Below are 19341 nucleotides of genomic sequence, written 5' to 3'. Positions count from 1 at the left end.
ATATGGTTGCATTCTCTCTCTCCATTTCCTTTTTCCTGATCTGTCTCGTTCATTGCCCTCCTCTGTTGCACATTATCCCACTTTTTTCATCAATCCTGCTCTCTCTTTTTTTTTATCTCATCCTGCATCTATGTTGCTCATCAGTGTATAAAGTGGAACATCAGGGTCATTACATACCGATTGACCGCCTTCATTAAACCCGATGGATGGAGGCTCAAGCGTTAGCCCCAGAACCCATTTCATCCTATTCTGTTTTGCTTTCCCCATGTCTCCCATCTTTATTTGCTGCTCATCTCCGGCAAATTCACCAATTTGTGTGCCAGGCAATGTGTTTCAAAAGCTTTTCAGCTTGCTATTGATTTTCCTCACCTCGTCTCTTTTTTCTATTTTATTTTTTCATCTGCATCAAACATTGATTTGATTTTTCCTCATCTTATTTTTCTGTTCGGTGTTTCTCGCTCACTTATTATGTCTTGTCTGCATCAAGCATTTTATTGCTCATTTGTGCACATTCTCTTCCCTACATTACTTCTTTATTTCTTGCTCTATTCAATCACCAGGCTGTGTTTTTCTGAGTGGAAAGTGTTGTTGGTGGATGTCTATAGTGTGTAGACCCTGCTCTGTGTCTGTCTGCATGTGTGTGTGTGTGTGCTTGGAAAAAGACATGCTTTCAACTTTGTGGCTGTCTTTCACATGAAAAAAAAAGCTCTATGAATCAACTTTTTGAAAGTTTTTGATATGTGGGTGGCGTTTTGAGGCAATACAGATGGCTAATTTTGCAAATGACTTGAGTACACCCTATTTATTGCTGAAATCTGCTACTTACTCAATACAGCGGCTTATAATTACCATGTTTCAAATTCAGCAGCAAAACTACCTTCAGCACTGTTTGGTTAAAAAAAAAAAATACAGTCATTTGGGAATAATTAAGTTAAGAGGCAAAGAACGGGAAGAGCCAAACAACGTGCTTTTGGCCAGGTTAGAAACCTGTTAGGTTAACAGAAAATAGCATGTCCTGCCCTATTGCCAGTTATGTGCAAAGTAGCCTAAGCAAAGTCAGCTTATATCAGGCTAGGTAAGCCTTTGGGCTGCTAGGATGCTAATTATGCGCTACCATTTTTTTATACCACTACCAAGGCTACAGTTAGGCAAGGGCAGTCTTTTTTTACAGCACATTTCAACTGTGACTAGGTGGTGACCACATTTCAACCACTGTTTAAGATCAGTCCATACTCATGACATTTTGGGTTACCAGAGAAACAAACTACTGTTTGACGCTGCTTTGGCAAATCAAAACACACAATAAAACAGGCCCAACCATACATGTATCGGAAGTTCAATTGTGTCCTTTATAGCCTCTTGTATAAATGTGTAAACACACACACTGATTTCCTGATCAAGAATATGACTCTAGAAACTTAACTGTTGTTACACCATTGTCTTGGTATATCAGGAGACTTGATCATGTATTACTGATTCTTTGCAATTCAATGTGAGTGGTTCCTCACCATCTACCTGTTTTTTTTTTTTAGCTTCATCAACTGATGTTGAATTCAATTAGTGAGATTACTTATTCACTCTGCCTCTGATAAATGTAGAATAAATAGCCTTTTATTGACCTTTCCCTTAATGGCTAATGGTTACCATTCAAGCCATGTAAAGCTTACTGAAGCCAAATATTGCCTCAATATACAATAGTTGCTTAAACTACTTACACGTTTTTTGTTATAAACTTCTGAAATTTCCACTGATCCCTGGGTCAGCTGAACATTTGCGGCTGAACCCAGAAGGCCAGATTGTGTCTTTACTCTCACTTTGCCTTGCCACAAAGTTCACATTTTTATTCTTTCAACCATCACCTCATTTCTTTTCTCTTCCATTCCGGCCTCCCTTTATTTTTATTAACCCCTCAAGCCAGGCTGACACACTCAACACACTCAAATGGTAACCCCCCAACACCACATCTGCATTCACTGACTCACTCCTTGGGGAAAAAAAACAAAAAACATCCTCACCACCAACACATTTATTAGGTAATGGGCCAGTCAAGAAGCTTGTGACGTTTATGTCCTGGCAACAATCATATCCCACTTCACATCTTGAGTGCTAGTTGTAATTGATTTTAATGTTCTAGTACTATCTCTCACCACTGCAATTTCTTTCTCCTCTAAGACAGATTGTGCAATTGAAAAGAGCTAAACCTTGATGAAATGGATAAAGAAAAGCGATACGTCTTTTTTTCTTAGACTTTTTCTTCTTTCTTTTTCTTTTTTCTGTTGTTTGTTTTCTCTCCCTCCCTTTCTCTCTCATGCTCTCTGGCGGGGACGTGCGGCCCTTGACCTTAGTGGTAATAGGTAGGGGACAAATAACAACGCCGTACATTCTAGTCATCCCAAGCGAAGGTGATTATTGCTTCATAGGCAGAATATTTTCTTCCCTATGTTATATTCTTCATCACAGTACAACCATGAACACAAACAAAACTCTGTTTCATTTTGGTTTGGTCCCCCTCCTTCCCCTCTTTTTGTTTCTTGAATTTGATCAATTTCTGCCTCTTTGTTTTTTATTTTTTGGTCCCTCCTCCTCATCACCATCTTACTGCATTTGTTTGCATGTCTGCTCTGCCTCAAGTGTCGCTGGCTGTGTTTGAACTTCTTCTTTCTCTGCCTTGCATACACACACACACACACACACACACACACACACACACACACACACACACACACACACACACACACACACACACACACACACACACACACACACACACACACACACACACACAGACACTATGGCAAGCCGTTTGAGTATTTATTCCACCAAGCTGTGTCATGCTTAGTCATTAGCCTGAATGTGATGACATTAAGTATTGTAGATTTCCCATAAAAGGGAAATACTGCAAATCAATCAACAAGAAAAACATCAGACTATGATTTTAAATAGTCTTTTTATCCTTTTTATTTCTTAACTTACAATACATAAGCCATTTGCTGTAAGCATGGTTTCATTCGTGCATGTTTAATCCATGAGTGATTTATAAAAACATAAACATATGGCAGATGACAAAACAACGGATGATGGTGATTCACTGTAAATAGCATTAATGGTTACACCCCCTCACACACAGAAGCATACACCATTCACGCATATGAATTATAGGCATGTAGGGTCCTTGGTGAAACACTGCACCTTCACATTACATTTCTTGATGGACATTTAAAATGACATGTTTCAGCCATTGGAGGTTTGGTTGAAGCCACTTCTCAAGTGGCACCAAAAGTGAAGTAATGTGGTCTATTGACTTCACACTTATCTGAACTGTTTATGTGTCATTTTCCCTAAGTTGTGAGGGCACATATTCAATATATATTGTTTATGCTGTGGATTGATCCTAAATGCTGGGTTTTTAACTTAACTCATTCAATCAAAGGAAAGTCATCCAACCGCTGACTCTTCCCTAAAATCACTCTATAGCCACAGTAGACATATGGCAGTTCTTGATAGTCCTTGTAACCAATACTGTGCATAACTGCACTTCAGTTGTATGTGGCACTTAAAGACATAGCTTGTGAACTTTGGTAAAGGGAGCGAAAAAATACACTCAACCAAAATCAACAGACATTAATAATGATAATGAATACACATTCTTTCGTTATGTGTATTAAAAAGGATTGTCCTGACATTGTAAAGAAAACACACGTCATGTTTTGATTCCTCTTAATATTCATCAGAATGATATAAACACATTTAACCTTCATCTTTATACTTGTAAGGATGTATGTAAGGAGTTTAAATACATTAATTGGTTAAATTCTAAAATAAGATATCAAACCTTTTGACAGATGGGACGGCAACATTTAGGGTCACCAATACCTGAACAAACTTTGAAGGGTAAAATGTACTTATATCTAGCATTTCAATTGTTATTACCCATACGACATTATTAAAATCAAACTAATTGACTCCAAAAAATATATATATCTGGATAATCATCTTTTCTTAGTACAGCTCAGTATTAAAATCTCCTCTTCCACATGCGATTAAAACAGAGAAGCTTAACATTTTTAACTGACCTGGGCTTTATTGTCCAATGCAGACATGTGTCAGCAGAATATCAATGTCATTCAATACAATAACCATAATGTCAACTTAAACAGTATGAATACGACAGGGAATCAGTCAACAGAATACTCGTAAACTGCTGTCACAGTTCTTTATCAATAATATGAGATGACTTCACATGAATACAATAACAGGTATTGTCCTGAGGGAAATTGAGGTTTAAGGCCCGGCACAAAGAATTATGCGCAACTGCAAACACATATGAAGCACGGTTTATTATCTCAATGCAGATTCAAGCAAATAAATCTCTGGGTGCAGTAAAATGGCATTTTATTGAAATACTAAGAATCATAAGGATCATTTTTTATAAGAATGATTTCTAAAATGAAGACATATGATATGATCGCATTCATTGTTTTTAGTTGTCTACACTCACTATTTGGTAATAGTCCTGCATATAACTCACATCCTAAATAACATATACCAATTGTCTTTTTCACCTTGTCGATTTTCATTCAGCACCTTAGACGTAAGCCATTGAGACTAGCTGAAGCTAACTCACTGTTTAACACACTCAATATAGACTAAACCCATTAAATGTTAAATTAATGGTTCTACTTTGACACTTTCAGCTCATTCAGTTTAGTCAGTCTATCAGAAAGTGGAATTTGTTGGAGTTGTTCCCCCGTCAGCAGCCTGTAAGCTCTCCAAAAGTGTTAAATGGGCGATAACCATATAACAAATACAAAATATACAGTAATTGTGTAAATACACTATATGTTGGCTCAATACAACTCCTTCAAAGGTTTGACTTTCTGAACAGATTGATTTGAATTTGAAGCAAACACAGCCCCTTTTTTTTATCACTCTTCTTCTGTGCGGTGATAGCCAGGTGGCAGAAGTCCCACTTTGTTCATCTGCTCAGCTTCAGTCCTTCAGAAACGTACATTGCAACTATTATGCAATACAATACAAACACAAATAGGCAAGGCTTAGTGTAAACTGCTGCTCAAATTGTCCCATCTCCATTAAATCATCCAAAAATCTGCTGTCAGTTTGCACAGCAATGCCGTTATTAAAACCTACTTCTATTATCTACCATATGACTTACAGAATAGTATCTAATATGTTCTGATTGAACATTCATTCAATTCTGTATGTTACCATGATGCCATGGCCGTAAACTAATCTTGTTAAAGTGAGAAAGCTGTCATGATTGGCTGAGAACATAGCAATTGAAAGAATAATATTTTACAGTTTTTTTTTCAAATATCATTGATACTATTGGCATCCATGTCCTCTAAAAGACCATGTAATCAGTTATGAGCCATACTAAGACAGACATGAGTGATCCGACTAAAGCACTGATGTTTCTTAGCCAGAGCATTCCTTTAGTTGTATGTTTTCACAGGCTGAAGGTGAATCATAATCCAAATAATGCCTTTTTACACATTGTGGCAAAAGTGCATCAGGAAGCATGCATTACTAAGTGAGACTTCTCCATCGGCAGTGTTGGTATGCCTTGCACGTGTTTATGTTCTATCTCTCTCAGGAGCATCAAACCCACCCCCTTGTCATCCTTACACTTGTATTATATGTCAGCTGCAATTCCCATAACCATTAGTCCTGAGGTCGATTATAATTGGTGGTGTACAGAGTCGTGTTGTAACTGACTCTGTCGCTGTGCAATGCTGATGCAACATGTGGATTCCTGTGTGTGTGTGTGTGTGTGTGTGTGTGTGTGTGTGTGTGTGTGTGTGTGTGTGTGCGTGCGTGCGTGCGTGCGTGCGTGCGTGCGTGCGCGCGTGTGTGTGTGTGTATGCGTGCATGCGTGTGTGATGGGAGTGTGCGTGACTGAACTGCAAAACTGAAATGTTGAAAGAATCAGATCTGAATTATCTTCTACCTCACACACAAACACACACTGTTCTTTACAATCCTTTCCCATCATCACCGAGTGCTGCCTGCTTGCTGCTTAGTGACTCAGTTTGCTCACTGAATTTGCAACAGATTGAGTCAGACTGTAAAACAGAAACAATCTACTGTGATTGGCGGGGGTGGGGGTTCTTAGCCTTTCACAATTTTTAAAGGTAGACCTTAGTTTGGTTACTTTGTATAATGCTGGTCGATAGTCTAATCTATTTTTATCTGTGTTTTTATTTTGTTAGTTGATATTTCATATTAGCTTGTAATCTGAATCGCTAGAGTAACTGAAGCTGTAATTTAAATGTGGTGGAGTAAAAAGGAAAGTCCAATACTTAAGTATATTTACTTCATTACTTTCCACCACTGCAGCCATCAGCAGTCGAATAAATGCAGTTCAGGCTAAACATGGAGCATGCTGGGATTAACTGCAAGAGAAAAAACATCCCAGAGAGGAAAACAAAAACAAAAAACCCAGAGAGCATTGTCTCAAGACCCAAAAAAGACAGAGTGGCAGAAATTGACTTTAAGAAAGAAAAAATATATATCCAGCAGTGGAGACATGCTCAAGGATCCTCCTGCTTTTCCTCTGCTCTTCACAGTATTGTGCATTCAGACAGGTGTACCTGCCTTGCTCTCAGCCAGACAGACAGGAGGTGAATTGTTGTCTTATGCTAAGTTCGCCCTTCCAACTCTTCCATGAATTTTCCGTCTGCTCCACAGCACAGTGACAAAATGTTCAATTGTCCCTGCGTAAATCTTGCAGGCCAGGTTGTAAAGTACTCAGAAGCATCTGGGGAGGAAGGGGGAAGAAAGAGGGATGGGTGAAGGGAGGGAGGGAGGGAGACAGGGAAGGAAATATATAAGTAAACAGAAGGGTGTGTATAGGGAACATAGAACACATTTAAAAAATAGAGGAAATGGAAGGGAATAGATAGAAATATAGATAGGTAAATAGGTAGGTAGGTACAGTTAGGTCCATATATATTTGGACACTGACACAAGTTTAGTTTTTGTACCTGTTTACTGAAACATATTACAATTATAGTTATATAATGGACAAGGACATACAGTGCAGACTCTCAGCTTTCATTTGATGGAGTTTCAGCTCCTTAACATGTGCCACCCTCTTTTAAAAGGGACCAAAAGTAATTGGACAATTGACTCAAAGGCTGTTTCATGGGCAGGTGTGAGCAATTCCTTCGTTATGTCATCAATTAAGCAGATAAAAGGCCTGAGGTTGATTTGAGGTGTGGTGCTTGCATTTGGAAGATTTTGCTGTCAAGACAACATGCGGTCAAAGGAGCTCTCCATGCAGGTGAAACAAGCCATCCTTAAGCTGCGTAAACAGAAAAAACCCAATCCGAGAAATTGCTACAATATTAGGAGTGGCAAAATGTACAGTTGGTTACATCATGAGAGAGAAAAAAGCACTGGTGAACTCAGCAACGGAAAAAGACTTGGACGTCCACGGAAGACAACAGTGGGGGATGATCGCAGAATAATTTTCATGGTGAAGAGAAACCCCTTCACAACAGCCAACCAAGTGAACAACACTCTCCAGGAGGAAGGCCTATCAATGTCCAAGTCTACCTCAAAGAGAAGACTGCCTGAAAATATACACAGAGGCTTCACTGCACGGTGCAAGTCACTCATAAGCCTCAAGAATAGAAAGGCTAGATTAGAGTTTCCTAAAAAAAACGTCTCAAAAAGCCAGCTGATTCTGGAAGAACATTCTTTGGACAGATGAAACCAAGATCAACCTCTACCAGAATAATGGCAAGAAAAAAGTATGGAGAAGGCGTTGTACAGCTCATGATCCAAAGCATACCACATCATCTGTAAAACACGGCGGAGGCAGTGTGATGGCTTGGGCATGCATGGCTGCCAGTGGCACTGGGTCACTAGTGTTTATTGATGATGTGACACCGGACAGAAGCAGCCGGATGAATTCTGAGGTGTTCAGAGACATACTGTCTGCTCAAATCCAGCCAAATGCAGCCAAATTGATTGGGCGGCGTTTCATAATACAGATGGACAATGACCCAAAACATACAGCCAAGGAGCAACCAAGGAGTTTATTAAAGCAAAGAAGTGGAATATTCTTGAATTGCCAAGTCAGTCACCTGATCTCAACCCAATTGAGCATGCATTTCACTTGTTAAAGACTAAACTTCAGACCGAAAGGCCCACAAACAAACAGCAACTGAAACCGCTGCAGTAAAGGCCTGACAGAGCATTAAAAAGGAGGAAACCCTGCGTCTGGTGATGACCATGAGTTCAAGAAGTCAAGCAGTCATTGCCAGCAAAGCGTTTTCAACCAAGTATTAGGAATGAACATTCTAGTTTTGGTTATTTAATTTGTCCAATTACTTTTGAGCCCCTGAAATGAAGGGATTGTGTTTAAAATGCTTTAGTTCCTCACATTTGTATGCAATCTTTTTGTTCAACCCACTGAATTAAAGCTGAAAGTCTGCGGTTCAACTGCATCTGAATTATTTAATTTAAAATTCATTGTGGTAATGTACAGACCCAAAATTAAAAACACTTCTCTGTCCAAATATTTATGGACCTAACTGTAGGTAGGAAGCTGGTAGTTAGATAGGTACAGTAGGTAGGAAGGTAGGGTAAGTACTTAGGTACACTGAACAAACTCAAATGTTGACTTTAATTAAATATATTATGTCAACAAATGTCACATAACTGTATACGGTTAATTGAAAGCAATAATAATAATTTTAATTTAGATTTATTTAGAGTTAATACTTTCAACTAACCATATACAGTTCTGTGAAATCTGTTGACATAATTTATTTAATTAAATTCAACATTTCATTTTTTCAGTGTAGGTAGCAGGGTTATGACAGCTTAAATCAGACACAAGTCTCAGGTGTTGGACTATAGCTGATGAACTTAAAGAGGACGTTCACCAGCTGCAGCTTTAAAGGAACTGTAGCCCTAAACTTAGAAGTTTGGAACAAACTGTTAAACTCATAAAGCGAGGAGCAGCTGCTATCTTTGTGAATTTATGAGAACATATGGCTGTGCATCAGTTTCAGTACTTTAGTTTTACATTCTCTTTCTGCATAGTCATGTATGCTGTTGAATATATAGTGTGCATGCTTGGTATCTTTGAAATAGCGATGAATAAGGATGAGTTAATTTAGTTTTTAGTATAAATCTACTCTTCATAATTGAATTTCTAACTGTGCATGTATTTCAAGTCTCTCAGAATGAGGTAGCCTTGTGATCTTTCTCACACAGTTGTTGTATCAGGTTGTTTTAATAATCTCAAGGCCTTACTTTCATATCAGCGTTTGTGCTTTCGTAGCAGCAGCTGTTTCCTATAACATGCAATTCACTTTGGCCTTTGGCTTTGTTACCTTGTCAGAATCAAATTCCCTTCAGGGGGAATCAAAGGTCTGTTAGAACACAACATGTTTGTGCATCCATAAACTGATTTCATACAATATGTTTCATTGCATTTTGGTTTTGTTTTTAGAAAATGGGTACGGCAGGGATAAAGAAACTTTCATGTAGCTTCCACATCTGGATTAGAGGAATAATTGGTAATACGTAACACAAACACACAAAACCTTTAAATAATCCTAGTATGTTTTTAGGGGTTTCCTCATTCCTGTAGTGTGTTGTATAGGTTTTCTGTGCACGTGTAAAAGGTCTGCAAAGGCTAAAATACCAAAGTTCCCTCCGGAGGGAGTTTCTCTCCCATCACATACCAGTTTCCATAATATAATTTAATGTGATGCATTTATTAATATTTAGGCTTTTCATATTGTTAACAACAAAGAGACAGTTCATATAGATCTTACATGTGCTTTATATATTCAGTGATAACAAATTCCCCCCTGCACACACACACGCACTACAAAAAGCTCTGTTGGGACCAGATGATGAAGTATTAAAGTGGTTTTAGTCTTTAAAAGCTCTTAAGTACTTAGTGAATGATGTCCTGCTGACCTTGCTAACATGTATGTCAAACTGACATTAATGGAAACTGGTATGTGTGTGTGTGTGTGAGAGAGAGAAGAGGGACTCATAATGTAAGGGTCATACAGTAAGCATTATCCATTGTTTACTAAATTATGGAGTCTCAATTTTTGGTAATCCGTGATCATAACTCCAAATGCACCTTGCCCTTCACACATTCACAGAGCTAAGGAGCGACACATTTACAAAGGAACCCAGGCACACACAAACACACACACACACACACACACACACACACACACACACACACACACACACACACACACACACACACACACACACACACACACACACACACACACACACACACACACACACACACACACAGAGTGCTGCAGCAGCATAGTTCAGATTAATCCTGTTAAACAAACTCAGACACGCTAACGCTAATCCACAGAGGATGCATCCTGCAGCTGCTGACAAACAGTACCCAAAAAACTAAACCTTCACATCAACCTGGATAAAAGACACACACAAACTCATGCACAAAGACAAATACTATCTTGGACATACATATTTTACTTAATTTGAATAAATAACATAAACATACAAACATCATAGTTGCAAAAAAGGTGAACACACATACCAGCTCCACCTACTCTCTAACAATGAGACCTGTAGCTGTAACACACACACACCCACACACAGAATAACAGTATCTAATATGCCATTGGGGGCTGCTGCAGTACATTGGAAGCTAGCAGAATCAATCTTCTCTCCATTTAGATGAGATTATGTTTTTAATATCTCAGTTTTTTATACCCATAATACCTCCCTGGTAATTCTATCATGCGTTCCAAGTAAAACATAACTGCAGGGAAATGTATAAATAAAAGGTACATTGTACAAGTGCCCAAATACATACTGTGCCAGCTGGGTGTATTTAGGAAGATAAGACACGTTGGGAATGAATGCACTTGGACTCTTTCTATGCTGTACTGAAGGCAACTCTTTGTTAGACATAACAAAGTAGGACCACATTATTATACTCCAACACAATACCTTACATTTTCTGGCAAAGTTAATTTTTTATGTAGAGCATCTTGCTCACAAAATACCCTCTTAAAGTAACCATTTTCAAATTCCAAAATAGAAAAATACTCATATGAGGGCTTATTTTTTCAGGAGTTCTGTACAATATATAAATAGAACACCACATTAATCAAAACTCCAGCCTCAGCCGCTCTGAACCAAAAGGACTTCCAGAAGATAGACAGGATGTCTTCAAACACGCTTCATCTCTCAGTGTATTGACTATAAAATATAGCCCTTGGGAACACATTGAGTGTGTTGCTTTCTATTTTGCTATCCTGTCAACTGAACACTTTTAAGGATAGACTAATTTACCATTTTTAGAAGGTAAGCATGTATTGTGTAGCATTGCAGTATAACCTTCCACTTTATTCAGGAACTGGTGTGTTTATATTCCCTGTCGCCACCAGTAACTGCATTTCCGTTCATGCCTGCAGTTTTCCCCTGGTAGGGCACGCTGTTATTGCAAAGGCCAAGTGGTTGTAAATTCTGCTGTCTACAGAGACAGTCAGGGCAGTTTTACCTCTCTGATCGACATTTGATATTCTTCTCCTCATATGATTTTCCAGGAAAAATAAAGAATTGAACACACTTTTCTTTCCATTCCTTTCATACCTTACCTAAGCTCTTTAACACTACACATACATATTACCAATGGTGTATTCAACTTAAATACAAGTGTATTGTGCTTGAAAAAACAAGCTATACAAATGTTTATTTGTGTTGTACTGCCAAAGCACACTTGGGAATCACATTTCAGTAATTTTTTCTGGTAACAAATTAATCATTAACTATACGTTGAAGACAATTTCTTTCAATTCAGGCAATATTTTGCATTTTAAAACCACATTCCACATCATCTTAATGTTTCTGGCTAATTGGATTCCCATGTCGATATTGCCAATTATAAGGTCATAAGAGCAAGTGTCGACAAAGACCTTTTCATCTTGTGACACATTCAGAGTATGATCTCAGGTAATTATGAAGACTTTTTGATCACTAGAGAAATGGAAAATGAATGACTACATTTCTAAGTTAAGTTTCAATGTTTGATGTTTTCAGTCTTATCAACGTTTCACATCATACAACGCTGTTGCTGTCACCTAATGTCAACTACTGACGCTTAACAAGCACTTTTCTCTTCGATATATATTCAAAAGACAAGTAAACTTAATTAAAACTAGCTCATTATTCAACCTTGCCCTGATGCATTAGACACATGTTATGTATAATGTATATTTCATGTTTATTTTAAGATAGGACATTTCAATATGAATTACACAAATCTGAAAGCACACTCAAGAAACCACAGACCTGGACATCTATAATGTTAGAAAACTAAGAACTTTTATTTGTGTACTATGTGTAACTGCGATCTGTTTAGAAATGTGAGCGTCTTTTTTCTTTGGCCAAAACATGAGAGCAAGAGGTACATTATTTGCTGGAATGTCCCTTTAGTCATTGGTGGACGAGTGGAAGGCAGCAGGTTAACACTTCACTTGTGGTGAAGTGTATCCCATAGACATACACTCAATGACTGACCGGGACCCCTTGATTACCATCTCAGTGCTCTGTGGATGGGCTGAAGCCACAGATATTTTATTTTACCATCCTATTTCTTAAAGTAATAGTACAAAAATTGTAACATTTCTTTCTAGTTTTTTGTTATTTCACGTGCAATTCACAACACAGCAGCGTTTATGCATGATTACACTTTTAATTTTTTGGCTTAGATTTTAGTTTGTTTTGCCATGCAAAGAGGTAGTGCTGTTTTTTTTTTTTTTTTCAGTGCTTAACCAACTTTTGGTAAGCCTGCTGACAAACGGATACACAAACCTAATGGTCAATATTACTTGTTTACTACCGCAAATCAACACTATGTGGATAGGTAACAGATACTATGCTTAAGTAAGCGTCAAATTCACGTGACAATGTATGACACGATTAAGCAGATCCTGTTTGTCATTTCCACTTGAGATTAGATAAAGACATGACCAAACATATTATAAAGGTTTGAAGCCTCCTACTCTTCCAACTTTCTTTATTTTTTAACTCCTGATATGTGCCAAGAAAATAATACCCCTGCCACCTGCCAGTACCAGCAACAAGACAGCAAGATGGATCTATAAATTGTACACACTTAAGAGCCACCTGTTCGCTGACAGCCACGATACAACAATAAACGAGGCCACGGTGTCCTCCATGTTGTGTTTGCGCCAGTTGTCGATCAATCCTATTTTGCTGCGACCATTTGCTTCTCGACTTTTACCTCCTTGTAATGGACGCAGACGCATTACATCACTTCCCCTCTGCACCGGTCAGAACCCTGTCACTGTTTGCCTGATTGGCTGAGCAGTTCCTGAGCCGGCCAATCACAGTGTTAAATGGAGCTGAACCCGTCGCCAGATGGGGTTGTCCACTGTTACATCATGAACTGTTGAACCCAATCATCATGTGGGCCGTTGAAGTGTGAACAAACGGGGTCACACTGTAATGTGTCACGTGACACATATTCTGGATACCTCAGGGGGGAAATTGACGTTTAATACACCTTTGGGGTGATTATCAGGGCATAGACTACAGGGAAATGTGTGAACTGGTCTCTCGCATGATCGCTCGGGGCTCTCATGTAACGGTAATGTGCTTGACAGATACAGACAACCTGAAGTTCCCACTGCTATACACCTCGGCTGATTACAGAAAGTGTCCTTCATAGGTTATATTCTGGTGGCTGTAATGGACACATTTGCACCTACTGTATATCATGGCTGATAAAAACAGGCCACTTTAATATCTATGTAAATCATATATTGATACAGCAGCTAAAACTAAATAAATACACTTTAAATAATAATCATTTTTAAACATAAGGAAGCTAAATATCAAAATCTCATTGAATTATGCGTGTTCAGTTGTAACTACTCTGATTAAGAATAAAACACATCATGACTCTTGTATTAAATGTACAACCATGCGCAAATGTAACAGTGTCAAGTTAAGGCTAATTTTACATGTCTTAGTGTGTGTGCATTAAGGTAAACATGTGTGGCAATAACGTAAGCTGAAGTGTACCACACCATATTATTTTATTCTAAAATGAAATCTACTGTCCCTTAAAGTCATTTATCATCATGTCATCAGTCATGTAGCATATTTAGCATAAATGGATACAGCATAATGCTAAAGAGCGAACAATAATGAGAACACACATAAGTGATACATACAAAAGTATTTATATAAACATTATGAGTACTCCAACATAAACTTATTAGCGTTGATTTAACATCTCAAAACAGACACAGACAAACAACCATTTTGCTTTTTCTACACCAATTGATAAAGTGTGATGAAGGTGTTATAATAGCTGCTCTAAGCTCTAAGCTATTTGCTTCTGAAAACAGTCAAGGTATGAACACTTGGTAGGACTTATGGTGATAATAGAAGGACTGACCTTATATCTACAAAGGCTTTCAATCAAGCTAGAAACTATGCTGCCTTCAAATTAAAATCCTTACTAATTCCTGCACCAACAAATGGCTACATACTCATATTTGAGATATCCCTGCTACTCATAAACAGTTAACCAAGAGTCACATTTGTTCTCTTCCAAAGTCGACATACAGCAACTCATTCAGGAACCACTGAATATTCCTGCTGGATATGCACTTTGTCAAGGTTTAAAAATGCTCTTAATACTAATCTCCACTGTTAAAATGTCTATTTGATGTCTCATTTCCATTGAAAAAAGTGGGTTTTCTCTCTAAAGCATAGGAAGGAGTGAGTGACATATGTATTGTCTTAATTATTTCAGATAATAGCAGTTTCAAGGCGGGGGACATTGTCCGTGATAGGGTTACAAATATGCTGGATGTGTTTAGTTTTTTTTTTAAAGGAACAGCTCGTGAAAACAGCCTTTGAGGACTGCGGCAGCTATTACTGAGAATGCCAAGGTTAGCTGTTGAAGCCGTTAGCTCAGTGGATTCAACTGCTAACCTTGTGTTGTTATTGCAGTGGGGGCAAAGAGAGAGGCAGGGGATTAAAAAGAACTCCCACGCAGCCGTATTACTCTATTAATCGACTGTCTTTGTATATCAAGGTTTAACAAGAGGTTGCTTGGTGCATGTCTGAGAGAGAACAGGTGCATTTATTTGAAGGATCAGGGTTTTGAGCATGAGGGTTTCTCATTTTATTCTTTCTTATTTTTTTCTCTTTTATTTTATTAATCTTCAATGTATATGATTCACTCAGTCCTTCTTCCTTTTAACTCCTACTCTTCCCCTCTTCTTTCCTACCAAACATTTCTGGGTTTGTCATTTCTTCATGTTTCTCTATTTGTATTTTGCCCCTGCCTACTTTTGGTGCCCATTTTTATGTTCTTTCTTTATTCATATTTTAGTTGTATCCATCTATATCTTGGCCCTCACCGCCATCCCTATTACTGTACGTTACTTTTGTATCTTGGGCTCAGAAAATGCGTTTCTATTTACTGGAGCAACATCTGTTAGAAATCCTAACTATGACTAGGGTTGCTATTTGTCTTTCAGCCAAAACCGCCAACACATATGAATATGTTAATTGGCCTTTAAACAAGGGGTGTAGTTGTTTGTTGTAGTTTTGTTATTTGACTGCAGGGTGTTTGTGAGTGTAACAGATGTCAGCGCCTGCACCGTTTATGTATACAGCTCTTACAAATTACTTTGAAAACGTTAAAAATGTAGGTGTTCTTATGTTGGTTGACTTGGATGTTACTGATGCATTACTTTCCATGCATAGGAATAAAAAGTTACAAACACAAAGATCTAGTTTGGTTCTCTTTGGCGGCAAAGTTAGGCGATAATTGCAAAGGAGTGTGTGTTTTTTTAAATCAGTCTTTTCTTTGTTTGTTCAGCAGTACTAATTCTTTACTCGCCTTAAAAATCAGAGGCCAACATAACCCAGAAAGTTGCTTCCTTCTCTATGAGTTGGATTGAGTTGCTTTGACTCTCCTTACCTTTAAATCGACCAACCACTTCTGTTTAAAAAACTGGGCACCACTTTTTTGTCACATACTCCAAATTTGTCATGCTACAAATGCAAGGACTACCATCATTGGGCCATAAGCTCAATTCCCATTATTAATTGTGCTACTTAATTTTATGATACAGTGACTTAACAGGCAAAACATGCGTAGTAAATGAATAGTAGAAAAGTAAAAACATATATCAACATTATACATTTGAAATGATGAAATTACCATTTGCCAACAAAGCAAATTTAGAAAAGAAAAACATATTAACTTCCTGTATCAGGCAGCCATATAGCTCACTTTGCACAGCTGGCAGGCCATGTACCGAGCCCCAGTCCCTGCTGTCAGGGACGCGGGTTTGAATCTGAACCGTTTGTAAACTGTTGATTTGAAATGACTTTACAAAAAAGCACATGTTACTTTAGTCAAGTGTTGATGAGCAATACTAAGCAGCAAGCAGAGCAGTTCCCATCTGCATTCAGAGGTGACACTCACATCTTTCTTCTCCTTCCTTACCTTCCTTTCCTTCAGTGGCTTCAGGTCCTTTGATTCAGTCTATTGACAGCCTTTACATCCCACCCATACAGTGGAAGCACCATTCATACCTGCTTGAATACATTCTGTCCTTCTGTGAAATCCATACTGCACTCCAGCCTCACATTTACCTTGCCCAAGTCTTGTTATATATCCACTGTTTGTTCATTTGGTTGCCAGCCTAATAAATGTTCAATGTGCCTTTGTAAAACGTCTGCATTTGTGCATTGTTTGTTCTTGAATGGTTTTCAATGTTTTTAACCTGGAATGAAGTCGGTGTTTAAAATGACAACAAAAAAAACTATGAAGCTTGAAAATGTTGGCACATTTCTTTGTGTTCTTTCCGCATATTCTATCTATTTATTTCTTAATCCTTTCATTTAAAGACAGATTGTTTTATTTTCAAGAGAGGATTTTTTTTTTTTATTACGTTTCGTAGATTCACTGCGATTTCTGTTTCCAAGGCATGTGTGCTAACTTGTTTTGGGCAACACAATTTCTATTTCTTTTTAGACTGATGTATGGTTGCATTTCACTTTTGTTTTTATATCTGCTGATGTTATTTCCGATCATGGTCAAGGATTCAAGGCTTTCAGTTTCAGATTTAAGGCAAACTGAGATTGACTTATTTCGATTTAAAATGAGATATTCAGAAACGTGGCAACACAAGTTTTTTTTCAAAGAATATAACAAAAACTAAATGTTACCTTTGAGAAAGTTGCTTTTTTAAACAAAGCTGATTTGTTCCTGGACATTTTTATTTGTGCACGTGTCTGAAGTTTTCATCCATCTGCATGATGTTTATGAGTTGTGTTTGACTCTTTGTATATTTGTATGAATAGAGTATCTTCACGTTGGGATAAAATGTGTCCAGTTTGTGTGTGGCTAACATTATGTGTCTGTAAGAGAGAGTGTGTTTATCAAGGATGGCTTCCAAGGGTAATCCATCTTCTCTGTGTTCTGTATGAGCGTGTGGATATATGTGTTTGTGCATGTATTGTGTTTGTGTGTGCATGCCCCTCTGTGAGACTGCTTTGCTAATATGGTTTCCTATACCAATGTGACTATATGCATACCTGTGTGTATTTGTGTGTGTGTGTGTATAGGTGCGTCTACCCAGGACTCGGATGCGATGGAGCCGGAGAAGCAGGTGGACAGCACGGTGAAAATGGCCGGAGTGATCGCAGGGATCCTCATGTTCATCATCATCCTCCTTGGCGTCGTCCTCACCTTCAAACGCAGGTAGGTGACAAGCTGACATCAGGATACATGATACAACTCAAAGATGGTATTTAAAACATGTTTACTGAGTTTGCATTTAAAACATTTCTTAGGGTGTTACATAGTTTATAATAGTCTAGTGAATAGGGGCAGCTTCACAATTTGTTTGGGGGTCCTTTTGTAATATTTGATTGGTTTATAATAATTTGAATGTTTCAAACTAGAAGAGGCCTTTTATTTCCACTGGTCACTCAAACTGGTGAGCAGATGGTTCAAAAGACATGAAATAGAGACTACCAATGATCTTTATGACTAATGCGGCATTTAGTTATGTCAACTATTGTATAATAGCATATGTTGGTGAATAAAATGCTTAATTTAACATCTTTAAACCACAAGATAAATATTGACATACAGACAGATGTGTCCTCATATTTGATATGCAGATAGAAACTAGCAGGCATTAGCAGATAGGCATGCAGAGGGAAATGTGCTTATTTCATATGTATGCACTTGGAAGACATTATTTCTGGAGGTCAAATGATTTTAATATTTAATAAAGCAGATTTAATGAAAATTGAAAATGTTTTGCGTGCAGTGTCAGTCTACACAAAACCTCCGTAGAGATTAGTATTAATCATACATTGCACCCTGCTAGGACTGAGAAGGCTTGTAGTTTATTTATTGAGGTAATATAAAAGGTCAGAATTTTGAATTTGGTGATGTACTGAATATTTTCTAACCCTTTTAGGCAAAGAAAAAAATATATTAGAGGTTTAGATATTGAGAACCCAGATGTCTTGTGTAACTTTTTTCCCAGACAAACACAGCACTCTGGGTCTCTGATAACATGCACACTGGCTCGCCACCATCACCTGCCTTCCTTTACTTTCTCTAATTCTCTACATCACTTCATCAATCCCTCTCTCACCTTCATAATGCTTTTACATTTTGATTTGCTAGGACTCACATGTTCAATTTTTTTTTTGTCATTTTTGTGTGTGTCAGTTTCGATGTTCACACTAAGACTGTATAGACAAGGTGCTGAGAAATCCAAATCAAAAGAGATGTTGAAGCACGTATTCTCCACAAAACAAAATGAAAGGCATGAGGATTTCTTGATCTGATAACCCGGGGGGTTAAATCTGGACATCTACAACGGTGTATCAAAATAATAAACGGTGTGGACTTGAAACAACTGGGCTGTTTACAGAAATATTACACAGACACTGATGTTCATTTGATCCTGTAAAATTTGCAGTGCCGTTACTTTTGAAAGGGAAATGATGCCAAATTGTCAAGCGTGTTAATATTTAGAAGATTATTATTGTGAGTGTGAGCTAATGTGTTAACTAGATCAATGTTGTAATAGAGGTAGAAGCTTGATCAGCTGCTACCCTGCCACAGTCATGACACAGTTAAACAGGATAATGTTTGCTCCATGAACAAACAGGAACACATTGAGGGAGGCTATTTGATACCTTATTGCTAGTCATACTACAACATTACATTCATCTCAAGTGAGCAAAAAAGAGGATGGAGAGTCAGGGAGGGCA

At 37.9% G+C, this 19341-nt stretch overlaps 1 protein-coding gene across 1 annotated transcript in view; it reads left to right on the top strand.

Moving 5' to 3' along the window:
• Positions 1 to 19341, top strand: part of ptprt (protein tyrosine phosphatase receptor type T) — a 293754-nt gene that overhangs the window by 180027 nt on the left and 94386 nt on the right. Inside the window, exons 16-17 of the mRNA XM_063910759.1 lie at positions 2346 to 2402; positions 17671 to 17806. Of these exons, the coding sequence (XP_063766829.1) occupies positions 2346 to 2402; positions 17671 to 17806 (193 nt within the window). The remainder of the gene's footprint in view (positions 1 to 2345; positions 2403 to 17670; positions 17807 to 19341) is intronic.

This window comes from Eleginops maclovinus, chromosome 20 (genome assembly GCF_036324505.1).
Source record: "Eleginops maclovinus isolate JMC-PN-2008 ecotype Puerto Natales chromosome 20, JC_Emac_rtc_rv5, whole genome shotgun sequence".
In the NCBI taxonomy this organism is placed as follows: Eukaryota; Metazoa; Chordata; class Actinopteri; order Perciformes; family Eleginopidae; genus Eleginops; species Eleginops maclovinus.
The sequence above is the reverse complement of the archived record's forward strand: the minus strand, read 5'-3'. Positions and strand labels throughout refer to the sequence as shown.